General features: G+C 37.5%; 1 protein-coding gene across 2 annotated transcripts in view; it reads left to right on the top strand.

The window, feature by feature from the left end:
- Positions 1–25,099, top strand: part of STK4 (serine/threonine kinase 4) — a 76,898-nt gene that overhangs the window by 16,188 nt on the left and 35,611 nt on the right. For both annotated transcript variants that reach the window (XM_087720398.1, XM_087720397.1), the window contains exons 4-9: positions 3,847–3,961; positions 4,268–4,432; positions 5,650–5,817; positions 8,009–8,146; positions 8,606–8,734; positions 11,883–12,069. In XM_087720398.1, coding sequence (XP_087576524.1) covers positions 3,847–3,961; positions 4,268–4,432; positions 5,650–5,817; positions 8,009–8,146; positions 8,606–8,734; positions 11,883–12,069 — 902 coding nt within the window. The remainder of the gene's footprint in view (positions 1–3,846; positions 3,962–4,267; positions 4,433–5,649; positions 5,818–8,008; positions 8,147–8,605; positions 8,735–11,882; positions 12,070–25,099) is intronic.

The following is a 25,099-nucleotide window of genomic DNA, read 5'->3' as shown; positions in this document are numbered from 1 at the left end:
GGAATATGTCATAACTTTTCTCTTCTCAGAGCTGAACACAGTTCCAATAGTGTCTTCTGATCAAATGTCCCATTTTCTTTTTCTCCCTCTGATTTTTCTTAAAATGTAGGGGCAAGGACAACATACAATACTTAAAAGGAATACAGCCTATGTGGAGCTGTTGCTTCCTGTGATTTATAAACCAGATAGCTGTTGATTTAGCTTAAAATTGCTTTTGTTTTTTTGGCAGCTATGTCACTCTGTTGGATTATAGTTATATGGTGATGTACTATTCCACTAGACCTCATGAGGTCTAGTGTTACCCAGAGGACCAATATCTGTACCTTCAATTTATTTCATAATTTGAGAACTTTGCATTCTTCTTTCTTAAAGTTTATTCTGTTATTTTCATCCTATTTCTCTAGTGATTTTGTTCTCATTAAATACGAAATTAAGCTATGTCTAGCATTTCATAACCTACTAATTAAATTACTAGATAAGTTTACTCTGGTGAGATTTGTTTTGGGCAAACCACAGTACTGTTTTTAGATGCTATAGATCAAACTCTATAATCTTCTGTAGAATGTTTCAGGTTAAAAATTTCAGTTGAAATAATCAGAAGCTGTTGCCCCCAACCTTTTGAGCACCAGGGACCAGTTCTGTGGAGAAAGGTTTTTCCGCAGACTGGAGGGGGCGTGGTTTCACATACTGCCTGCAAACTACATATTGGGCTTTGCTTGTTTCACGGCCCGGTTGCTGGCATGCCACAGATTGGTGCCGGTCCAAGGACCAGGGGTTGGGGACCCCTGGTCGAAAGTATTCAGAATTCCATTTTGCCTTTCTGTAGTTGGACAGAATTCGGCTGACTCCATCTCCCATTCTCTAATATTTCTCAGAGAACTAACTCAAAGTAGGAACTATGTAGTTTTTCTTTTTCTTCATTAACAGTTAGGATTTTCTCATTTTCACCAAACGGTCAATAAATGTTTTTTTATTTTCTTTTTAACCATACCTGAAGAAGCCCTTTTTGTCATTTCAAAATTGCTTTTCCAAGAGGCAACTGGACTTTCTTTGTTTTTCCTTGAAACTTCTTCAGCTCCTGAAGATGTTTAGCTTCTCCAGCATTTAGTCAAAAGTGAAGAAGCTTGAATGAGAAGTGAAATCTCTTCAAGGAAAAATAAGAAAAAGCACATTTGGGACAACCGTCACCTGAATAACCAAGAATCTCCATAACATCCTTCTTGTCATTCTTAGCACCCTTTACTGACTGGCTCATTTTGAGCTTGACCTTTCTTGATATCACCTACAATTTTGGCTACCTGTAATGCTATTATTCTGCATCCTGTCCCTCAGTTCTAATTCTGTATGTTCCGTCCTTGTTTAATTTTTGCTAAACTGTTTGGACTGCCATCTAAAGTGCTTCTGCTGTTTTCCTTTATCTTGCTTGAATTAGTCATTATTGTGCTTTTAGTGTTTGATTTCTTCTTCCATCCATTTTGAGCACCTTTCAGAGATCCACTTTTCATAGTTCTGAATTTATTAAATCTGAAGTTCAAGGTAATACTCAGTTATATTGATCTTTACTTTCTCTTAATATCAGAAACTATATACTATCATGTAAGTTTTCTCAAAGTTTTCATTGCTTTCATTTCATCTACCAAATATTTTGTGTTAGTTAAGTTCAAGACCTGTTTAGCATGTTCTCTTCTTCTGTCTCTTCCCTCTGAAGGAGAAAGTTGTCAGGAATTTCCAATCATAATAGTGGACACCAGCAGGGCCTGTTTATTTTGATAAGAGACGCTCTCAACAGCAGAGTCTAAATCACTACTCTGGATATCAGGGCAGATGTGGATATTTTTTTAATAAAGAGTTAAATGTGTCATCCTTTTCTATTGCTTCTATTCTTTCTGAACAATTGAAGCTTTTAGTTATTGTATTTGCATACATTTGTATTTGTATTCTAAATACAAATGTTTTATTAACTTGGCCATATTGATCTATGTAGTCTCGCCTCATTAGGTTGTTTTGAACTTTGTAAATACAATAGCAGAGTTGGAAGGGACCTTGGAGGTCTTCTAGTCTAACCCCTTGCCTAGGCAGGAAACCCTTTACCATTCCAGACAAATGGCTATCCAACATCCACCCGTTTCCACCCGTTGATTCTTGTCCTATCCTCAGGTGCCTTGGAGAATAGTTTGACTCCCTCTTCTTTGTGGCAATCCCCCAAAATAAGAGAGCTCTGTCAATTTCCCACAATCATCTTTCACTACAGTAATTTATTTTTAAATTAAAATGATTACATGTTTAGCTTGTAATAAAGTGATTAAATGTTGTTGTTTTTTCAGATATTTTCAGTTTATTTAAAAAAAGGTGAGATACAAAAGCTTAAATGTTGTGTTAAAATATTTTTATTGAAAATGATTTCTTGGAAAATTATTGGAATATTTGTAGATATACCAAAGTCCATATGATCTTTTAAAAAGAAATATGTATAAACCCTAACCCTAACCTATTGGTGCTGAAAGGAGTTTGTATGATTTAATTATGCATTTTCATTTAAAATAGATTAATAATGAAAGCATAGCCATCTGAAATATGTTAAAACTGTGAAGCTGTCCCACTTGATTGATAATGGATTATTCCATTTGCTGAAGAGATTGAGATCTGATGAAAGAATTTAGGAAAAACATTTTCCTTGTCTTTGCCTATCCTTCTTGCAAGAATTGCGCCCCCCATCCCCAAATGTTTTAAAGCAGATTTTCACTAGTGTACAAAGGAAGCAAGAATGTGTGTGTAGGTGGGGGAGGGGGGGTTGTAGGAAGAGGACTCACCTTTCCTACAGCAAGAATATGTAAACCATTCATGAACCATTCATTCATTGCTGTTATTTTAAAACAACTGAAGAATTTCTACAGAACAATACATCAGGGGAACTCTGTGTGAGCTGATTGTTTTCACTATGTATGGGTGTTTAAAGAAATGTTTTAAATGTTAGTAAGATAATAGATAGAAAACAATGAAAATATATTTTGCACAATTTTCTCTGTTAAATGTACTATTATATATACAGTATATACTATTGTAAGAAACTAAACCTAGAGGAATATATTTTGAAAAGTTGTGGCTAATATTAATATAATGGTTATAAAAATTATCAACTTGAATAACATTTCATACCTGAACTGAATTATTTTATTTTATTAGTATATTTCCTGTAAAATATTAGGTAGCTATTGGAAGTGCTAGACTTTAGATAAACATGACTTCAGATACTCAGCTATCATTCCCATAGTCATAGCTAAATAACACCAGATGTTTCAAAGACTTAACACCATTAAATAAAACTTGTATTGCTAATTAAGTCATAGCTACCTAATTGCTGCAGAATCCAGGAATCCAGCTTTGCCTGGGTAAATATGTATGAGGGAAAGAGATAGTCAGATGGGCACTCAAGACTTAAATCCTAGATCTTGTTCACCTGTCTTTCATGGAACCAGTAATTTTTGACAGTGTTTTCTCAGAACAGAATGTGGAAAGTGCTGTCTCATATTTACAGAATGGTCTTGCCAAGGTCTGCAGCTTTTTGATTTTTGCCTTGCCAGCTCAATCCTTAGAGCAAGCCAGCTAAATCAAACTCTTCCACGAGTTGTCTTGTGCAAAAAAATTCTCTCCTTTGAAATAGGAGTAGAAATACATAGTTGAAAACCAGAGAATGGAATTTCATTTTTCTGAGTTTATGCTTTTTCTTAAGATCCTAATACTCCCCCAATCCTAGAATTGTAGGTTGATTCATAGCTGGCTTTTTTTTTTTTTTTTTTGCAAAATGTGCACTTGAGTCAATTCAGTAATACGTTCTGTCTTCCTTAGTCCTCATGTAGTCAAATATTATGGCAGCTATTTTAAGAACACGGACCTCTGGATAGTAATGGAATATTGCGGTGCCGGATCTGTGTCTGATATAATTCGACTACGAAATAAAACGGTATGTGCTGCTTTAGGATCTGTATAAATGCTTGAGGGGATTTTTTGGATAAAAAGTTTGAATAACAGTTGATGAACTTTATAAATGTTAGCCTGGTTTATTAAATAATCAAAAATGTGAAAGTGCAAAAATTGAACATTCCTTCTATGTTCCACTGGAAATTTGTTATTCCTGGAAATCAATAAGTCGCATTTTCATCTTGTAGCCTTTTCCATCCCCTATCCTAATAGAAGACATGTATTTTAAGTGACAATAATAGTGTCTTAGCAATGACTATTTGTTCATTTAGTAAGTTTTCTTCTACAGCTGATGGAAGATGAAATTTCTACAATAATACAATCAACTCTGAAAGGATTGGAATACCTACATTTCATGAGGAAAATACACCGTGACATCAAAGCTGGCAACATATTACTTAATACAGAAGGACATGCTAAACTTGCAGATTTTGGGGTAGCCGGCCAGCTTACTGTAAGTGCAGAACCATTGATACAACTCTTCCTATATTGTGCAAAGATTTGATTGTTTAACAAGTCACTGTTGGGAGCATAGTAATATATTAACAAATGTTTTTACAAACCGTATTGACTGGATGCAAACATCACAAAATGCCAGTATCCAAATAAACATTCTAGTTCAATATATGTAAACCAAGCAGGAGTATATTTTCTGGACCATATGTTGCTGTTTAATATGAGATGGTCACGGGAGAACTACTGGCATAGATAAATAACCTGATTTTCGTAAGCTTTAGATTTTTAGAAATTATCTATTTTCATTTGAATGTATCTTTATTGACTTGGATGTGCACAAAGTGGGAGAAGTGTTTTCAACCTAGAACCTTTATATTCTGGAGGTTTTGCTAACTTGTTCAGGCCAGGCATAATTTAGAAAAATTGAAATTCAGAATGCTTTGCTTATTTAGGCTTTGAATGAAACAAAACCCAGACAGGTTGAACAGGACAAGGTTGATGTGCATTGCTCCCAACCCAGCATATCCTACCAGCTTGGCTATCTGTAATAATCTTCCACTTTTTTCCTTTCTCTCCCCTCTGCCATTCTGCTGGATTGGGAGCATCACTCATAGTTCAGCAAAAAGTCCTATCACCTTACCAGAAGCATCATATCCTTTCTCTTGGTCTTTCTGCCTCTCTCTTCCCTTATCCACTAATGTCCTTTGGGTTTTTCTTTGCCTCTCCTTCCTGGAACAAAGTTATATGTACCAGTGCAGGCATGAGCAACTTGAGCCAAGCTACTCTGTACAGAGTATTTTGCCCATCTCTACTATCAAATATGTTGAAATTCTAGGAGATGGGTTACCATTATATTTCTATCCCACTTTTCCTTATGTATATGTAACTCAGGATGGCTAACTTATTTTTGTTTTCCCCACAACATCAACCCTGTGAGGTGAGTTGGACTGAGAGAATGATTGGCCCAAAGTCATCCAGCTAGCTTTCTTGTCTAAGAGAGGCCTAAAACTCATAGTTTCCTATTTTCTAGAAGAGCATATTCACCACCACACCAGTCTGATGCAGAGATGTTTAATATAGCTTACAGTATCTGTAATTTAAGGTTATAGTATAGCTTACAGAAAATTTGAAAGCATTTGAACAATTGATCAGCAGATGCTTTTACCAGACCCCTTTTAAAAAGCTAACTTCCTTAAAATTTGTCTCCCTTCATAGGATACTATGGCAAAAAGAAATACTGTGATAGGAACTCCATTCTGGATGGCACCTGAAGTGATCCAAGAAATTGGATACAATTGTCTGGCAGACATCTGGTCTCTGGGTATCACTGCCATTGAAATGGCTGAAGGAAAACCCCCATATGCTGATATTCATCCAATGAGGGTAAATGCTGGGTATCTGGTCCAAAATAGGAAGATGATTGTAGCTTTAATGCACTAGTAAAGTTGAGCCCTAGTTCTCATTATCTTTGGTTTGATCCTACTTTGCTAGATGTAGTCTCTAAACACCAGCTTAATAAAATTCCACGTGCATGATGAGGGTACTGTGCGTAGTAAAGTAGATTTGCCTAACTGTTTGCAGGCATAAAACAAAAACTAAATTTGATTACTAAATATGTCTATACTGCATACACTTAATAATTTCTCCGATTATATTAAAAAAATACAGTGTTCTGTCTACTCTTAGAATAGCTATAGCTATATTCAAAAATTTTTACAGTCTGCCTGAAGACTCAAGTTCCCTTCCTTTGTAAACAGCAGTACAGACAATCTTGTTGAATGACTACACATTCACTTATGACAAATCTTTGTAGTTATGGTGGTTCCTGTGGTCATGTGATTGTGATTTGGGTGCTTGGCATTCAGCTTGCAATTACAATGTCACAATGTCCATAGTCACATGATTGCCATTTGCAATCTTCATTGCCAACTGCTGTTTTTAAATCAGTGTGTGGTCACGTGACATTACGTGTTAAGATTGTGTCACTGAGCGATGAAGTGCAGTTCCCAATTGCCATAATGAAGTGAGGACTATATGCATAAGTGAAACATCTGTGTGAAACTTAAGTCTTCTTAGAGAATAAATTTTTTATCATTTTCAACCCACTTTAAGCAGGAAGTTGGATTCAGTAAAGTTCAAAGTCATTTGAATGCAAATATGTAAAGTAGCCCATGTTGAAATATATTGTAGTGCTGTTGCTAATTACAGGTAGTTTTCGACTTTCAACCACAGTTAGCCCAAACGTTTATGTTGCTAAGTGAGGAATTTGTTAAGTGAATTTTGCCCCATTTTATGATCTTTCTTGACACATTTCTTAAGTGAATCACTGCAGTTACTAAGTTAGTAATACCGTTGTTAAGTGACTATGGCTTCCCCATTGACTTTGCTTGTCAAAAGGTCGCAAAAGGGATTTACATGACACTGGGACATTGCAACCACATAAATATGAACCAGTTGCCAAGCATCTGAATTTTAATCACATGACCATGGGGATGCCACAACAGTTGTACCTTATTTTTCGGAATATAAGATGTACTGGAGTATAAGAAGCACTGAGGTTTTGAAGAGGCAAATTTAAAAAAAAGTTTTTGCACTCTGCAAACCTCCCCAAAACAGCCCGTTTTTCAAAAAAAGGGCATGAATAGCCCTTAGGAGGCTTGTAGAGTGCTCCTCAAGGTGAATGGGCCAAAAACGAGCAAAAAATGACCCGTTTGCAAAAAAAGGGGCATTAATAGCCTTAGGAAGCTTATAGTGTTGCTGGGGGGGGGGGGCGCAAAATTGAGCAAAAAATGGGCTGTTTTTTTGCTCATTTCTGCCCTCCCCCAGCCCCCAGGAGCTCTCTGAAAGCCTCCTACAAGCTATGCATGGCCATTTTGCGAAGGCGGTGGGGTTTCAGGAGGCAAAAATGCTATATTCAGTGTATAAGACCCACCCAGATTTTCAGCCTTTTTTTTTGTGGAAAAAAGGTGCTTCTTATTCTCTGAAAAATATGGTAAGTGTGAAAAGCGGTCATAAGTCACTTTTTTCAGTGCCGTTGTTACTTTGGTCACAAAAACTGTTGTAAGTCTAGGACTATCTGTATACTGAAACAGGATGAAGATCACTAGAACAGCTTTTCCAATCTGGGGCATTCAGCTAGTTGGGGTGCCATTGCATTTAATATGTTGGGGAAGACTAGAGGAATGTCCTGTTTCAGCCTTGTGCTCTGAAGTGGGACATTGCTATCCTTTAATATTTTCTGTGAGGCCAAGAATGACATTATATAAGAACCCATTTCACATCTGGGCAGATTTTGGGTTCTTGAGAAAGGTTTTTTTTTTAAACCTACTTCAGGATTAATGCTATAATTTTCATCTCTTTTCCAATGTCAGTATGGCAGAAACCTGTGCCGCCAGTTTTTAGTAGTTGTGATTAGAAAAACAGCCACATGAAGTTGTACTCCTATTTTTGATCTACAGAAAAATGATAGGGAAGCTTTGACCCTTTGGGCTCTTGAAAGTATTTTTCTTGTGCATCAATTTTTTGCTTAGATACAACGTGAGCAAAGGGCAAAAACCAATATTGTTATTTGCAGGCAATTTTCATGATTCCAACAAATCCACCACCAACATTTCGAAAGCCAGAGCTATGGTCAGACGAATTTACAGATTTTGTAAAACAATGTCTTGTGAAGTGTCCAGAACAAAGAGCCACTGCTACGCAATTGCTTCAGGTTAGTATCTGCTATTCTGGAATAGAAGGAAATATGGAGCCCTTCCCTCCACATACATGTTTGGAGAGTTTAACAAAGTAGTGTTTTCTTCTAAGCTTTTAATGGGGATGAGAAGAGAATGAGAAGCGCTCCTTTTTTTTTGGTCTTTCAATTTCATTTTATCAAACTTTGAAAAATCATGTCTCTGAATTTTGTTTGGGAGTTTCCAAAGAGGCTGAAACGGACTGACTAAATCCTGCAGATTGGACTTCTCTGTTTATTAAAATATTATAGAATAGTGTATCAATTTTTCATTTTCTGTATACATTATATACAATAAGTTGAACAAAATTGACCTGGTTTTGCATTAAAGTTACTACTAGCATTCTCTTTAGAGTTGTATTAACACAATTTTGGATTCTGATTGTCTTCTCTACTGCCTTTAACTTTTGTGTTAAAAAATTAATATCTGTTTTTTAGCACCCATTTGTAAAAAATGCCAAAGGAGTTTTCATCTTGCGAGATATGATTAATGAGGCAATGGATATTAAACTAAAAATGCAGCAGGCTCAACAGCGTGACATGTTTCATGATGATGAAGAAAATTCAGTGAGTAATAAAGATATAACATTTTCTGTAGTAGCATTGTAAACTCTTTTTTTCCACATACTGTTCACGCTATTGTTTAATATTTATTTATTGCTACTATTTGTGTAGCAATCTGTTCCGACCGGTTCTGAGTAGTATGTGACATAACTTGAAAATTAAAAACAACACAGTAATTAATTTGGAATAGAATAGAATAACAGAGTTGGAAGGAACCTTGAAGGTTTTCTAGAGAGGGGTGGGATTCAGCTGGTTCGGACCAGTTCGGGCGAACTGGCAGTTCTGACGATCAGCTGGGGAGCGAACTAGTTTGCTCCAGTAGGCCTGCCCGCCCCTGCGCTTTACTTACCTATATCTTCTCAGCGGATTCGCATGGCAGAGAGAATTGCTGCGTCTTAGCTGTGTTACTCCCCAGAAGTAACATGGCAGGTAAGTTTTGTTAAAACTGTGCACATGCGCGGAGCACGCAATCTCTGAACCGGTTGTTAAACCGGCAGAATCCCACCACTGCTTCTAGTGCAAACCCCTGCTCAGGCATTTCTTAATTTCTTAAATGTAGAAACTTTTCCTTAAAGAAAAAATCACGTCTTTAGAGGTGAAGTATCAACAGACTATAATATGAACTTGCTGCATTCTTTCCCAGTGTTCTGGCCCTCACCGCTTTCCTTCCTATCCTATGAAGAGAAGTAATAGGATCATTCCTTTGTGGATAGTAGGTGATCACTTAACCTCTTTAAGGTTTTGTGTGTGTTGTGTATTGGGAGGGATGAGATGTTGGCAGGTTCCATGAAACTCTACAAAGCCAAGGCTCAGCCCCATAAGGCACCTGAAGAAGGAATGCATGAATGCTGCTTTGAGCTCCTAAATGAAAGATGGGTATAATTTAATAAACAAACAAACAAACTATAGTGGTTGCACAATTATCGCACACAGGAAGGTTTTTGACACCTGCTTTGAACTGTGAGCAATCTATCAGTTATATGGAGCTGCGATGGCACAGTGGTTAGAATGCGGTACTGCAGGCTACTTCTGCTTACCTTCAAACTGCCTGCAATTTGGCAGTTTGAATCAAGGCTCAAGGTTGACTCATCCTTCCAACCTTCTGAGGTTGGTAAAATGAGGACCCAGATAGTTGGGGGGTGGATCAATATGCTGACTCTGTAAACCGCTTAGGGATATAAAGCATTGTGAAGCAGTATATAAGTCTTAAGTGCTATTGTTATATTATCTACTTCAGAAGTATAACATCATCTTAAATAAGTTTGCTTTTTTCTTCTATTTTTATTTTTCTAAATAAGGCAGTCGTTTTAGTGAACTTTGTTAATTTCTCTAACAAAGAGGTTGGAGACAACTTCAAAAAGTAGTATTTGCTGCCTCTTATAAGTTTGCTACACTTTTTTGTTTTAGCCACCCTAACTTATTGCCTGTGCGTCGTTTTGATATATTGAAGCCAGTTCAGTTAAAAACATGGTTGCTCTGTTACAAATGTTTCTCTGCATTTCATTAGATATAATTTAAATGTATTGATAACCCGAGTTCCCATGCCTTGCATTCTTGGCGTTTAATGACAGAATTGTGGGCCATCAAGTTAGCATCAGTGACCACATAGATCGGGGTCCCCAAACTTGGCAACTTTAAGACTTGTGGACTTCAACTCCCAGAATTCTCCAGGCAGCTATGCTGCCTGGAGAATTCTGGGAGTTGAAGTCCACAAGTTTTAAAGTTGCCAAGTTTGAAGACCTCTGACATAGATCAAGTTCCTCCAAGATGTTTAGTCCCCAGCATGGTCCTTCAGGTCTTCCAAGAGTGTACCCATTGCCACTGTAATTTCAACCTCATTTCTGGAGGCCATCCCCTTGTCTTTCCTTCCAGTCACAAAATAAATCTCATGAAGGAATATTTTACTGTCCATTTGTGGCCAAGAGAAGAAAACAAATTGCAGGTAGTCCTCTATTTACAGCAGTTCATTTAGCGACCGTTCAAAGTTACAACGGCAGTGAAAAAAGTGACCTACAATCATTTTTCACAGTTACAATCTTTTTAGCAATTCCCATGATCATGTGATCAAAATTCAGATAAGTGGAAATCTGTTTATATGTTTGACTGTTGCTGTGTCCCTGGATCACGTGATCAGCTTTTGCAACCTTCTGTCAAGCAAGGTCCGTAGGAGAAGCCAGAATCACTTAACACCTGGGTTAGTAACTTATCAGCTGCAGTGATTCACTTAACAAGTGTGGCAAGAGTGGTTGTAAAATGAGGCAAAACTCACTTAACAAATGTCTCACTTAACAGCAGAAATTTTGGACTCAATTACGGTCGTAAGTCAAGGACTACCTATCTATCTGATGCTGTTTGATGAGTTTTAGAAGTAAATTTGGAAACAAACCACATATTCTTTCCGAGCCAACTGAGAAAGCTTAAACGGCCCAAAGAGCTGCTGATTCAGTTCTACAGAGGAATTATTGAGTCTGTCATCTGCACCTCCATAATTGTCTGGTTTGGTTCTGCAACCAAACCAGACACAGACTTCAACGGATAATTAGAACTGCAGAAAAAACAATTGCTGCCAATCTGCCTTCCATTGAGGGGCCTGTATATTGCACGAGTCAAAAAGAGGGCTGTGAAAATATCTACAGAACCCTCACATCCTGGACATAAATTGTTTCAACTTCTACCCTCAAAATGATGCTATATCACACCAGAACAATTAGACACAAAGACAGTTTTTTCTCGAATGCTATCACTATGCTTAACAACCAATTCCCACAACACTGTCAATATTTTACTAAGAATGTATTACTATTCTTATCTTTCTTCCTAGTGTCTATCTCTCCACACTTGTGACTATAAGCATGTTGCTTGTATCTTTCTAATTATATTGTTATTTTTTCCTATTATGATTTGATAGCTTATTAGTAACCTTGACTATCACTAAGTGTTGAAACTTTTTGTTCTTGATTAATGTATTTTATTCCCTTATGTACACAGAAAGCTATCTACCAAAGGCAAATTCCTTGTGTGTCCAATAAAGAATTCTATTCTTGCTTCACTTCTGTTTTAATGGTAATTGAAGAACCATGATGCCTTGAATGAATCTAGACAACTGGATTATTTTACTTACATGAAAAGTTTTTCTTCTCACTCAATGCAGGAAGAAGATGAAATTGATTCTAGGACCATGGTTCGAGCAAGGGGACAAGAAATGGGTACAATCAGAGCTGCTTGTGGAATGAGTGAAGGTGCCAATACCATGATAGAATACAATGACACTTTAGCATCACAATTAGGAACAATGGTCATAAATGCGGAAGATGAGGAAGATGAGGGGACCATGAAAAGTAAGTGCTTTTTAAAAGTATTATTTAGTGAAATCAGGAAAAAGGGTGTTCAGGAATTCAATATAGAAAAAAATTAACTAAATATATTTCCAATAAAGGTGATAATTCATGTAAATTTGCTTGCTTCTGCTAGGTAAGAAGAACTTCCTTGTTTTAGAAGGAGGTATTATAGCCACTGCCTGTCACACTTGGATGCACAAATTTAATTGGTCTAGAAGAAGACTCTATGAATGAACTTTTTATGTAGCAACAGTGTACAATAAATATGGTGCTAGCTGTTGAATAAAATCATTTGCCATATATATTGTGAATAAATTTAGAATTTTTAATGCCAAAATGCACCCAAAACATCTGGTTGGGTTTATCTACAAGTATATATGGTAACACATTTTATAAGTACCTGTATTTTCCATAGATGCATGTGGATAACAGATCCCTTAACAAAAGTGCTATGAAAAATGCAGGACATCTTGGTGGCACATTTGTGATACATTTTGATTAAAAAACTGAGGATCGACTTATCCACAGATGCATTTATGCAAGAGCAGGTTTGGTAAAAACAATCTTATTATTACAGTAAAACATTCTTTTTATCAACCTTATACTAGCACAGCAAATGGCCCCAAAGGATCCTTTCAGGCGATCAGGTTATATTTCTCAGATATCAGCCATTTCAAAGTGCTAGCGAGAGCACTATATTTGAAACAGATGTTTGTGGGATATTAAGTATCTTCTGGCAACCTGATTCGAAAAGCATCAGCTTGTAGTTGTCATTGCTGCCATTATATGAATTTGAGGTATGATGGAACTGGAAGGGTTCTGCCACTATCCTATATCCTGTCCTAACTGGCCAGGGGAGGGGCAAAGGCACACCAGTGGCAGATGGCCTGCTCTGTATGGTAATTGGATAATGTAGTTAGTTGCTGCTCTTAACTTCCTGTGAGCTGTTATAAGTTATTTTCCTCCACATAGTTTGAATTCTTCTGATTATGTCTTTCCATGGGAAAATTTTAGAATTTTGTTCTTTTGACCTAAATGGTTTTTTTGTAATGACAGACAGGCTCATATTTATCTTACTCAATGATTGGTCTCTCTGTAAAGGGTTTATTACTATGAAAATAAAGTTTAAAAAAAGATTTAGTAATTTGTAAATTGTGTAGTTGCATCTTCTGGTTTTTGTTTAACATACTGAAATTTTGTTAAATACTATTGTGTAAATGAAAATGAAATGAAAATTCAAAGTAGTATTTTACTCCCATTATATCATTCATGTTCCAAAAAACATTTCTTCCATGAGAAAATCTGACCTGCAAAATAACATCTGGATGACATGATAACATCCCAAGAGGAGTCAGGGTTAAACATTTTTTCCAGTTTGCTGTGCTTTTAAATGTTTTTTTGCGGGGAGGGCAGTCAGAAAGAAAGCAGGAGACCTCTAGTGCTATCATCAATTTTACCATAAATATCTGACTGCCCCCACTCTGCTACCAAATGTTGGTGGTAAGATTTCAGCCTTTAAAAAATTTTTTAGTGTGTGTGTTAGGATCAGAGTAGAGGCTTTCCCTCCACTTGCATTCCAGTTGTGGGTTCCAGCCGGTACACACTGGTACAGGTGTACCGGTGGCAGCTGGGAGCAGCAGCCACCGTACTGGAACGGTGTTTTGGAGGGCCTATCCGCATTCCTTACATATATTTAAGCCAACTGGGCTATTTGCGCATGCACATGCAGCATACAGTGCCTGCGCAACCTCCACCGAACAGCTGGAGCATCTCAAGGTAGTGGTTGTGCATGTGTGCGCAGCATGCATGCCCGAGGTGTCACAGCGTACTGGTTGTGACGGGATCCGGAACCCACCACTGTTGCATTCCCATTTTTTTTAAAGAAAAGAAAATAGTATTTCTGAAATTTGACTAGTTTGCCATAGAAGTTTGAAATATTGGAGATAAAATCTTGATGTTCTGAGGGCCAGTCATTGTTTAGAAGTACAGGAGGCTAAATAATCAGACCTAATTCTGAAAAATATGTCCAAAGCTCAAGAAACCCAGGCATTTTTTGAGTTCAAGCTTACGGAGACGTAGACATTTGAAGAACAAGCCATCCCTTGAAAAGGGGCTTATTGGGAATCAGTCCTCATTGGGAGAGTTTCTTCTAGAGTATGTAATGATTGACAGCATAAAAATGGTCCCAATAAGACTCAATTCTAAACAAGAATAAGGGAAAATAATAGTGATTATTAAGAGACCAAGCAACCACAATTTAGCACATCATATTTTAGTTTACTGTTTGTTCTCTCAGCCAATTCTGCATGGTTAAATTATAGATCAATAAACGTAGGAAATCAGGTTGAGAAAATATTGACTAAATTAACCATGCATAGTACGGTCAAATAGACACAGACTAGTGTGTTTTTTGATTTACCCATATCTGAACTTGCAGAACTTATAGTGATCAAGAGTTCTGCTTTGAATTCTATACTAGGTGCTGTCATATCTCCTTGAATATTGGACATATATTTTGGATTGTCCACTGTGTTTTGATTTTGTTGCAAGGTTCATGAATTCATGACCTGATTTTTGGCCCATGTAGAGCCAAGGTGATGCCAGAGACTGGCAGATGGATTATTAATTGTCTACTCAGGTTTATTCTACTTTGCACTAATTCTTTGAATATTAATCCACCTAGGTTGCACAACCACCATATCACTGTATTTAATCTTAATTTAAATAAGGAAAAAACCTAACCTCTTGAGTGGTTCAGGGATCATTTCATGACTCAGTCTGAAAGTCTGGGTGCCCATTATGCTCACCAGAAACTGGTAAAACAATTGCATGTACAACATCATGTAGGTTCTATTTTCATAGTTCTGGTGCTTTCACTTTCGTTAGTTCTAGTTCAACAGGTGATTTGTCTCTTGATGACTGTTCTTTATCTTCCTTTTTGTTTCCTCTTGCCTTTTCTCAGTTCTATAGTTATATTTTATACTCCATGCCCTTCTGTGTGCAGAAATTTTGGCTTTACAGTTATAATGCTAGTGTATTTTCTTATTAAATGTTTATCTGTTTGTAACTAAGGCATCCAGTTGGGTATGAATGTTACTGATGTTATGTTACTGAGAATGTCACTAAGATGGTGCAGAATGCATAATAAGTTGTGAAACTTAATGGAAAGCAAAACCAAAAAAATATTCAGCTATCTGAATCTGCCATTAAGCTTAATACAAAATTTAAATAAGGAAAAGCTAGTGTGAGTAGCACAGTAGCACAACTAGTGATGTGTAGCACAGATATTAGAGATGGTTATTGCATAGGACATTTACAGATGCTTATACTACAAGTGGACATGGCTATAAAATGCTTGCTTGGACTACTGTCTGCTTTGTCCAGTTTGAGAACAAAGCGTATGTTCTCAATAAATGCCTTATTCAATAGTTATTTTCAAGTACATCATTGTAAGATAGGAATTTAAGATGGAGTCTTTGTCTTTTCTCCTATAGGCAGATTTTTTCCCCTTAAGTCCATGGTTTATTTTTGGGTTTATGTTATTTCACTGACAAAAAGTGCAACAGTTTTGGATTTAGATGAAATAGAAGGCTCTTGATTTAAATCGTTTAACTTCTGTCTATGTGATCTTTCAAAACATGATAGAATTTGCAACTTTCCACTCAATTTTTCTTGGCCTACAGGACTTTTATTTCTAAATATGATGTGTGAATTCTGCACGAAATCTTCCTACTTTAAATTAATAGGGATTGTAGTGAGTTGTGAATTTTTGTGTAATTTTATGTTAATTTTATCTGACTAGCAGAAAAAGTGATGCAGTGGAGCATCAACTAAAAGATACAGCGATGAGACCAGTTAATCAAAAGGGGGAGCTCCAACATAACTTCAAATGATACATTAGTAGAAAGTTAACACAGAACTTATTTTCTCCTTGGTGTTACTAACAATGTTAAAAACAATTACTGAATTATTCTAACTATAGCATAAGGATTATTTGGGATCTATATACAGTATGTCCCTAATATTTATTTATATCATCAGACTCCAAAAACCAAGAAAGACACAAAAAGTTACTTCTAAGCGGTTTCCTTTATTGTTTTCGCCTATAGACAGAAACTCTGCCACATATACCAATGGCCTCCAACCTTTTGGACACCAGGGACCGGTTCCATGGGGAGAGATTTTTCCGCGGATCGTAGGGAGCGGGGCTTCATGTGCTGCCTAGATCCCATGGATTAGGCTTCACTTGTTTGCGCAGCCCAGTTTCTGGTATACCATGGACCAGTGCCAGTCCACAGATTAGGGATTGGGGACCCCCGACACATACAATGTATAAATAAGAGACCGAAATAAATATCTGTGTTAGTATTACATTCATCGGGAAATGTTTTTCTGAGTTTTTTGTCATGTTAAATCTAGGGATATATAGTTATTTGGCTGCAAAGCAGCAAAGATGCTTCAGTGAGGGTCTGGGTTACATGTGTCTGGGCTTTCTTACCTGGACTTTTCCCTGGGGGTCATCCTTTAGATGCAGACCCAGGAAAATATGACGAGTTGATGAATGGGGGTGGGTGGGTGGACAAGATTGCATCCTACTGACATGTCTCAAATGCATAAATTTCATGGCGGTTACCGCTTCTTTAAGAGATACTGTCAAATGAAGCAAGCAAAACCCCAAAAGTAAAAGAATGTGAAAAGATTCATAAACTGAGAAATAAAATAACAAAAAGAAGGAAGATTGTGACATAGATGTGCAAAGAAACATGTGAGTGTGTGGAGATAAATATTAGGGAGTGCAAGCAGCAGTTTTCAGGAGAATGAGTTAAAAAGAACACATCCAACAATGATATGAATTAAAACTGGAACCTGGTTTACTAGTGTTTCTCAGCCTTACAACTTTAAGATAAGTGGACTTCAATTCCCAAAATTGGAGAATTCTGGGAGTTGAAGTCTACTTACCTTAAAGTTGCTATGGTTGAGAAACACTATTGAACACGGTATGTAAAGAATGATTACTGTTTCCTATCCATTAAAAACCAAGTTGACCTGCAAATTATCTTTGTGGCTCTGAAATTTAGAGAAGAATATCATTTTTTGCAAAGTGACTTGTGCCTTATTCAATACATGGAGTGTTCCACATTCATTTATTTCTAGAGCTCTCTTTTTCTGCTTATCACTTCTGCAGTAATAATTTCTTTCACATTTCATTAAATTGATTTAGCTGTAAAAATTTATCAGCCTTGTATAGGATTCTTCATGGGAAATGATCACTATAACTAAATGGTGTTTTAAATGCAGTTGAATTGGGGTCATTAATATCCTAGAATGGCTCATATTTCACGCCTGGTGTTAAATAATAGAAATAAATTATAAACCGTTTCTTCATAAACTACGTATGCTGTTTATCTGTTGGGAGTAAAATACTTTTCTTTTCTTCTTAGACACATTTTCAGTGAAAATTTTATTCGTCAGAAATATGTAACATTTAATTCATAGGGCGTAGAAGGAAATTTTCTACCCTCATCTGGCATTTTGTGTTTGGTTCTGATTGGTTCCTGCAAGCCTATGTCCTCCATGATTATGTCATCCTTAAATCTGTTTTGATGAAGGCTGGTATAAAAACATTTAAAATAGAGAAAGAATGTTGAGAAGTAAAACAGACCCTGCTAAGAAAATGCTCATTGGCATTATTTTTTAGCTATTGTTTGGACCAAGAGATAGAATATTTGCTAGTACTTTTCTTTTCAAGGTCGGTACTTGAATAACATTCATTCATACTTATTGGTTTTGGCAAGAAGGCAGTTCAATGCTTTTTACTTCTTTGAGTGAATTAAAATATTTGCTTCCGATCAAGTATTATGTTGTGAAAGAGTAATATAAGTTTTATTGACGTGAATTAGGATATTCTTTAGTTTCATTTTTATTGTTTGCCACTGCCTCATATTACTACTATGTAATATGTACTAGGAAAAAACAAGGGGAGCATTTTATCCCTTTCAATGCAGGTAACTACAATCTGGCTGTTAAAACTACGTTTGGGGTGTCTTAAACCTATGGGATTGAACATCCCAAGAAATCTATGACATTTTGGTCGAGCTTTCCCCTGAACTCTGATTTAGATTCATTTCTGATTATGTGGATTTTCCCTGTGCTAAGTACAGTATGTCGTTCACTGTGATCTTTTTAATTTTCATATTTTTGTATCAACGTCCTATGTTTACAGTGGACATTCAGATTGAAGAGATTGTGACATCACAAAAGCAACAAATGTGTAAATTTTAAAGTACTATTTTTACTGTTGAGCTTGGAGAAAGAAATTGGTTTTTTTGGGGTGCAATCCCTGATTTGCACAAAGATTCTTTTTCAAGAACCCTTTCATAAGCTAATGGTTCTGTAGTATCAGACGGTGCGTTGCACCCATACATAAAATGATGACCTTCACTTTTGCCTATACACAAAATTATGGCTGCTATTTTGGGTATGTGGGAATGACGTTGGAGACAGGAGGAAGAGTTACAGTCCACAGAAGATGAGAAGGAGGCGTGGGAAGTTTCTCAGAAGAGAGTCTGAGTTTTCCAGAGAGTAGAAAGAGGTAGGGAGAAATTTTTCCCACCCTTCAAAATTCTGTTAACATAATCTTACAACAAAGATAGAGGAAGCACTCATAATTTTGCTTCTTGTCTGGACCATCTCAAAGGGCTCACATCAGTCTTTTAAGACTCTTATTTTCTTCTTAAGAGAGGCACAAAATTTTGATTGGATTTTTTGTAATGGTCTGCAGTCCTCAGGGGACACTTCCCCACCCACCCATTACCCAGCTGCAACATTATTACAACACCAGCAACACATGGCTGTATAAGTAACTAATTTTTTACAGAATGCTATCATAAAACTAATACAGCCGCTGGGACAGAATTTGCTCCAATCCAGGGGAGAACAGCAAAATGCAGCTCTTCCTTTTGTCTCCCAAGGTCATTCTCTCATATCATTATATTAGAAAAGTAAAGCTCATCTGCTTCGTTCAATAAACTTTTCACTTGGTAATTTTTCATGCAGAGCAATGGCTCTATTTTCTCAGTAAAATTGGAGATCTGAAACAGTATAATTATAGGAGCCTCAGAACAGCATCCTTTAAATGTGTAGACAAAGCATGATTGATCACATATTGTTTGAAGGGAGAGCTGAAGGTGCTTTAATAACAGGGTTTTTTTCCCCTGTTATATCTTATGCCTGGTTTCCAGTTTTGAAAATAACTTTTATAAGAAATGGGATTATTATTGTTGCAGATAAGTTCTTTCTGTTCCAGAATGGCTTTTTATGCTTTTTTTAAAAAAAATCTATGAGTTGTAAAGCTTAAGAATATTGAAATCATGTAGCATTATTGATATTACATACAAGTTGAGATCTGATGTCTAAGCATTTAGCACTTTATCACAAAATTGTTTTTATTGAGTACATAAAAAGTAGGGGATAAATAACAGCTGGTTACTTTGTACCGAGCACGTCTTTCTGTTTTAATGATAGACCTGACTTACACACTACATAGTCAAAGTTTGTTTAACTAAGGTTTACTGAATAACCACCAATTAGGAACACAATGGCTGGCTTCATACTTGTTATGTCAAAAGCAAACAAACATTTAAACAAAACAGAGATGTTCTGCTGAAGTCTTTGGTCAGGGAACTGCTCCTTTAGGGAAAAAACAACCACATACAGAGCCAAATTTGGAGCTTCTCAGACACAAGATTTCTGAACAAACAGCCACTCTGTCTTGCAAGGAATCCAACTTGAGCCTCTTTCAATCCATCAAGTCCCTGACAGTCTCCAGATCCTGGGTCAGAACATCCATTTAATTTCTCTTTTAGCCCAAGGAAGAGATTTAGTTATCATCAGCATAGTGATAATAATCTTAACATTGACCAACAGATGATTTTGTCCAGAGCTTTCATAAATGTTACCCATGCCTTGGGTCAGCCCATACTGGGCTGATCAGAAGCATGAACTTTCTTCCTCCTTCACTTTCAACACTGCTTAGGGAAGAGCAGAATTGCTATAAAACAGTTTGCTTCAATCCCAACAGTTGCAGGTGGTTCAGAAGAGTCCTTATTAAAGCTTTGTGCTATTGAGAGTCAATCTAACAGGTCCAGCATGGTGGTACTGCAGGTACCGTTGGAAGTTATCTTCAAGAGTGATCAATTCGGTTTCCCTAGATTAAAAAGAAACCTCCAGATTAAAAAACACAATAAAATATAAATGTTAAAAAAAACATCTGTATTCAGATACAAATGTCTAGACCACGGGTGTCAAACTTGCATTGTCATGGTGCCGTCATGTGACATATTGGGCCTTTCCCCCCTTCGCTAAACCGGATGGGGGTGAGGCCAGCACATGACACATCTGGCCCATGGGCAGTGAGTTTGACATCCCTGTTCTAGGCTATCTAACCATTGAAACACAGTCTGGGACCTGCAGATACTTCACCCCCAATCTCCCCATTTTTCCCCTGCAATTTCTGTTTTTTCTCTTTATTCTATAGTATCTATTTTCTTTATTCTACCGTATCTTAGCCATTGACTATTACTTTTGCTATCCCTCTGTTACTATGATCTAATAAAATAACAGATGTCTCTCATTACTAAAAGTAAGACTTATGTGATCGATATTTCTGAGTTAGACATTCAATTATTATTATTTTTTGCCTCTGTACTTCTGTGGTACTTTATCATATCGTTATGTAAAATGAGTTTCAAAGAGAAAATTGCAGTAAGCAGGAGAAAGTTCTGGTCTTAATAATTCAGAAATCTATAGATACTTTTATACTTGAATACTTCTAGGAATGCTGGTTAAAATACTATTGGCATTTTAAAGATTTATATTAATATTTTAGACTGTATAGACAGACTCCCTTGCATGCCTTGAAATATTAACAATTGACCCTCTTTTTATGGGAGTTCACTTTGTCATTTGTCTCTGCCATGAATAGAATATTATCCTTATAAAGTTTTTTTCATTCTGTCTTTGTCAACACACATATAGGATTACAAATAATAAAAATTGATTCATTAAACATTTGAAATTACGGTTTTATAACATACGGGAGATGACCTCAGAGAGTGGCTACAGTGATGGGTATGGCCAGTTGCTGAGCTCTCATTTTCCAGAAGATTTCATCTCACAGTGTCAACACTTTGGACAGCCAAGTACATCCTGAACTAAGATTCTCAAATAAGCTTCTCTAGCCAGGTTTATTAAAAGAATAGAAGTTACAGAAATCCCAAAACTAAATGCTTCACTCCCCAATTTATTTCTTATTTTATTAGGGCATGTCTTTTTTTTTCTTTTTCCTAGTAAGAGTCTTTTGTGGATGGCTAGCTATCTGTGCAGATAATTGAAGAATTTGCAATATTTTTAAGCCATTACCACTCTCTGAGGCACCCACTCTCTTATCAACTATAGAGTGTTTGCCACCCACCCAGTAGGGTATTTGTGACATACAAAAAAATGGAATTATTTGAAAAAACTCGGCACTTGTTTAAGAGCATCAGGGAAGCCCTGTGAGGCAGAGGTTGGTCCACCTTGCGTCGAACTCCCAGCTCAATCCCAAGATCCAATTGCTTTTTAACTGCAGCAACTTTAATATACATTGTTGGAACTTGAATTATCATGGCTGATTCTTTGAAATGTTGCACTACTTTCTAGGTAGCCTGGCTCATTCAGGGAGTAAGCAAATCTCTTGTTTGTTTTCTCCCTATGCATTATAGTTCTGTTCTTGTTGAAAGTTTTAAGAAACTTAGTCAGGTCCTTTACACAGTTACATTAAAATCAGGTAGGGCTACATTAAAATGAAGCAGAACTGTGTAATGAGTTGCCTGAAACCTCATGGTATGAACAGCTATGAAACAGTAATAAAAAGTTTACATTTGTGTGCTACTTTAATTTTAATGTATTTCCGTAAGTAAATAAATAGTCCAGCAATGTGATACAACTGTTTTATGTCTGGTGGTACATGTATTTATTTATCTGTAAAAGGTTTCTCCTGTCCAGTCGAGTCCAACTCTAGGGGGCAGTGCTGATGTCTGTTCATTAGCCAATGGATTGAGCGTTGTCCAAAGACATTTCTGTAGTCATAGGGCCCTTATGACTATACGTCGAGGCACACAGAATGTTATTACCTGCCCACTGAAGTGGTAGCTGTTTATCTACTTGCTTTTGTATGCTTTTGAACTCCTAGTTGGGCAGGAGTTGAGACAAGTAATGGGGGCTCACTCCTGACTGTTCCAAATGACAAGCTCAGTGTCTTTAATCACTCAGCCATTAGGCCCCTCTTATTTATCTGAGTAATATATAATCTGGCAGGAGGGTAATTGACTTTTCCAGTTCTTTTAGCCTAAGATGCCAGGAAACAAGACACTGTTGATTTTCATATATTACATCAAGTTGGGACTCCTGGTGAGTTGATCAAACATCTGTTTCTCAATTTAAGATTGTTTAGTAAAGGCTGGTTCTGGGCAAAGTTTTTTGCAAATACCTGTTTTATAGTTGCTGAGATCTGAAATTTCCGGGTTATCTCTGATAATTGGCCAGTCTCTCCCTTTTTTAAATAATAAAAATGAAAAATAACTGTAATATGTTTCCAAACTAAAGAACCAATATCTCTATCACTATTTTAATTTAATTTTAGAAATGATGCCTTCTCACATCAATTTTGTTGTATACATGATGTACAATGACAATAAAAGGCTATAATTATACATCATGGAAATGGCTGTTGAAAGTAATCCTTAGCTTTAGAAGGATATCCCAACTCTGGAAAAAGCTTAAAACAAAAAAATAGAAAGGGAGCTTCTTGCCTTAGGCCTTTGGTATCGGAAGACAGTTTAAGTGATTGGACAGCATCAGCTGGTAGAGTGGTAAAGAGGTACAGGAAAATGGGGCATTTGAATTGAGGGGAGGAGAACTAATGAATAAGAGAAATAGCACAAGAATTTCTACTTATTTTCTAGATGGAAGTTTTTTGTGCATATATGCACCATATTTGCACTTGTATTTTGAAAGTATGTGTGTGGGAAATGGGTTTGTGAGTGAACCTTATATTCGCCTAAAGCAGAGGTATAGAACTATGGCCCTTTTATGACTTGGGGACTTCCAGGCTGGCTCAGGAATTCTGGGATTTGAAGTCCCCAAGTCATAAAATGGGTCATAGTTCCACACACCCTGGCTTAAAAAGTGGTTTGTATTTCAGGACTTGGATCTTTTTGATATGCAAATTCTGGACTGCCTGTGATAATCCCTATGTCTAACCATACCAGGTTAAAGATTCTAATAAAAATCTTCAAAAGATATACATTATAGTATGTGAAACACTCCCAAGATTTCAGAAGTAAGTTATTTTTCTTTAACAATTTGGACACATTGATTTGATCTTGCAGAGCAAATTCAGAAATGTGTGTAGGTGGCAATTTACATGGCAGAAATCCATCACTCTTCAAAACAATATCACATTTATATATGAATCATCTTGGTAAATAAGCTGGGATTATTGATGATTTAATGTCTTTGTATGATTCATTATGCAGATACTTCTATTTTACAAATGGTTTATATGAATTCCATTGTTTTGTAGGGCATATCAGTTTGGCTTTATTTGGCCAGCATACTAGCCAGCATAATTCTAGAGTTACTTGGGCCAGCTTCTTAGCAAATCACTTTTTTTTTAAATGTGCAAGAATATAGAACGTTAACAATTGGGATTTTGGTGGTTCCACCCCCAGGTGCCTTATGGACCCTCAGGGCTTTCAGACGGTGCTTGGCGTTGTTCCTGATACTCTTGTCCACAGTCCGATGGAGACCTTGGTTGCTACTTGGAACTCAGCAGCGTCGGAGGCTCTCAACCAGATTGCGCCTTTACGGCCGATCCGAGGCAGTGGATCCAGGAGGGTTCCTTGGTTTACTGAGGATCTCCGGAGATGAAATGCCAAAAGAGACGCCTAGAGCGCCGCTGGAGGTCCAGTTAATCCGAGTCAGACCGAGCACTGTTAAAAGCCTGCATCAGAGCTTATCTTCTGGCAATTCAGACTTCTAAAAACACATATTGCCGCTCTGATTGCATCCGCTGAGTTGCGCCCAGCCGCCTTGTTCAGGATAACCCGCTCCCTCCTGAAAGGGAGGGATACGGGCAACCCTTTACGAGGTAGAGCTGAGGAATTTGTCCAATTTCTCGCGGATAAAGTTGCTCGGCTTCGGACAGACCTGGACTCCAATTGCACAGAGCCAGCCGAGGTACTGGGGGAGGGTCTTGAGCGGTAGCTATGGATTGATTTTCAACTTGTTACTCCTGAGGAAGTGGACAAGGCCATGGGAGCAGTGAGTGCCTCCACGTGCGCTGGACCCGTGCCCCTCCTGGCTAGTTGCGAACAGCAGGGAGGTGACATGTGGCTGGATCCAGGCAATGGTTACCGCCTCCCTTTGGGAGGAGTTCTTTCCCCCCCTTTAAAGGCGGCGGTGGTGAGACCCCTCCTGAAGAAGTCGTCTTTGGATCCAGCCATTCTAAATAACTATCGTCCATTCTCCAACCTCCCCTTTGTCAGGAAGGTTGTTGAGAAAGTGGTGGTCTCTCAGCTCCGGCGGTCCTTGGATGAAACCGATTATCTAGACTCCTTTCAGTCTGGATTCAGGCCTGGCTATAGCACAGAAACTGCTTTGGTCGCACTGACCGATGATCTCTGGAGAGCCAGGGACGGGGGTCATGCCTCCGTCCTAGTGCTCCTTGACCTCTCAGCGGCCTTTGATACCATCGACCATGGTATCCTTCTGTGACGGTTGCGAGAGGTGGGGGTGGGAGGCACCGTTCTTCGGTGGTTCTCCTACTACCTCTCGGACAGGTTGCAGTTGGTGTTGGTTGGAGGGCAGAGGTCGACCCCTAGGCCCCTTAAGTATGGGGTGCCGCAGGGTTCGGTCCTGTCCCCCCTCCTGTTTAACATCTACATGAAGCCGCTGGGTGAGATCATTCGGCGGCATGGGATAAAATATC

The sequence above is a fragment of the Thamnophis sirtalis genome, unplaced genomic scaffold (genome assembly GCF_051295495.1).
Source record: "Thamnophis sirtalis isolate CommonGarterSnake01/CBP01778 unplaced genomic scaffold, rThaSir2_p1.2 scaffold_7, whole genome shotgun sequence".
NCBI lineage: Eukaryota > Metazoa > Chordata > Lepidosauria > Squamata > Natricidae > Thamnophis > Thamnophis sirtalis.
The sequence above is the reverse complement of the archived record's forward strand: the minus strand, read 5'-3'. Positions and strand labels throughout refer to the sequence as shown.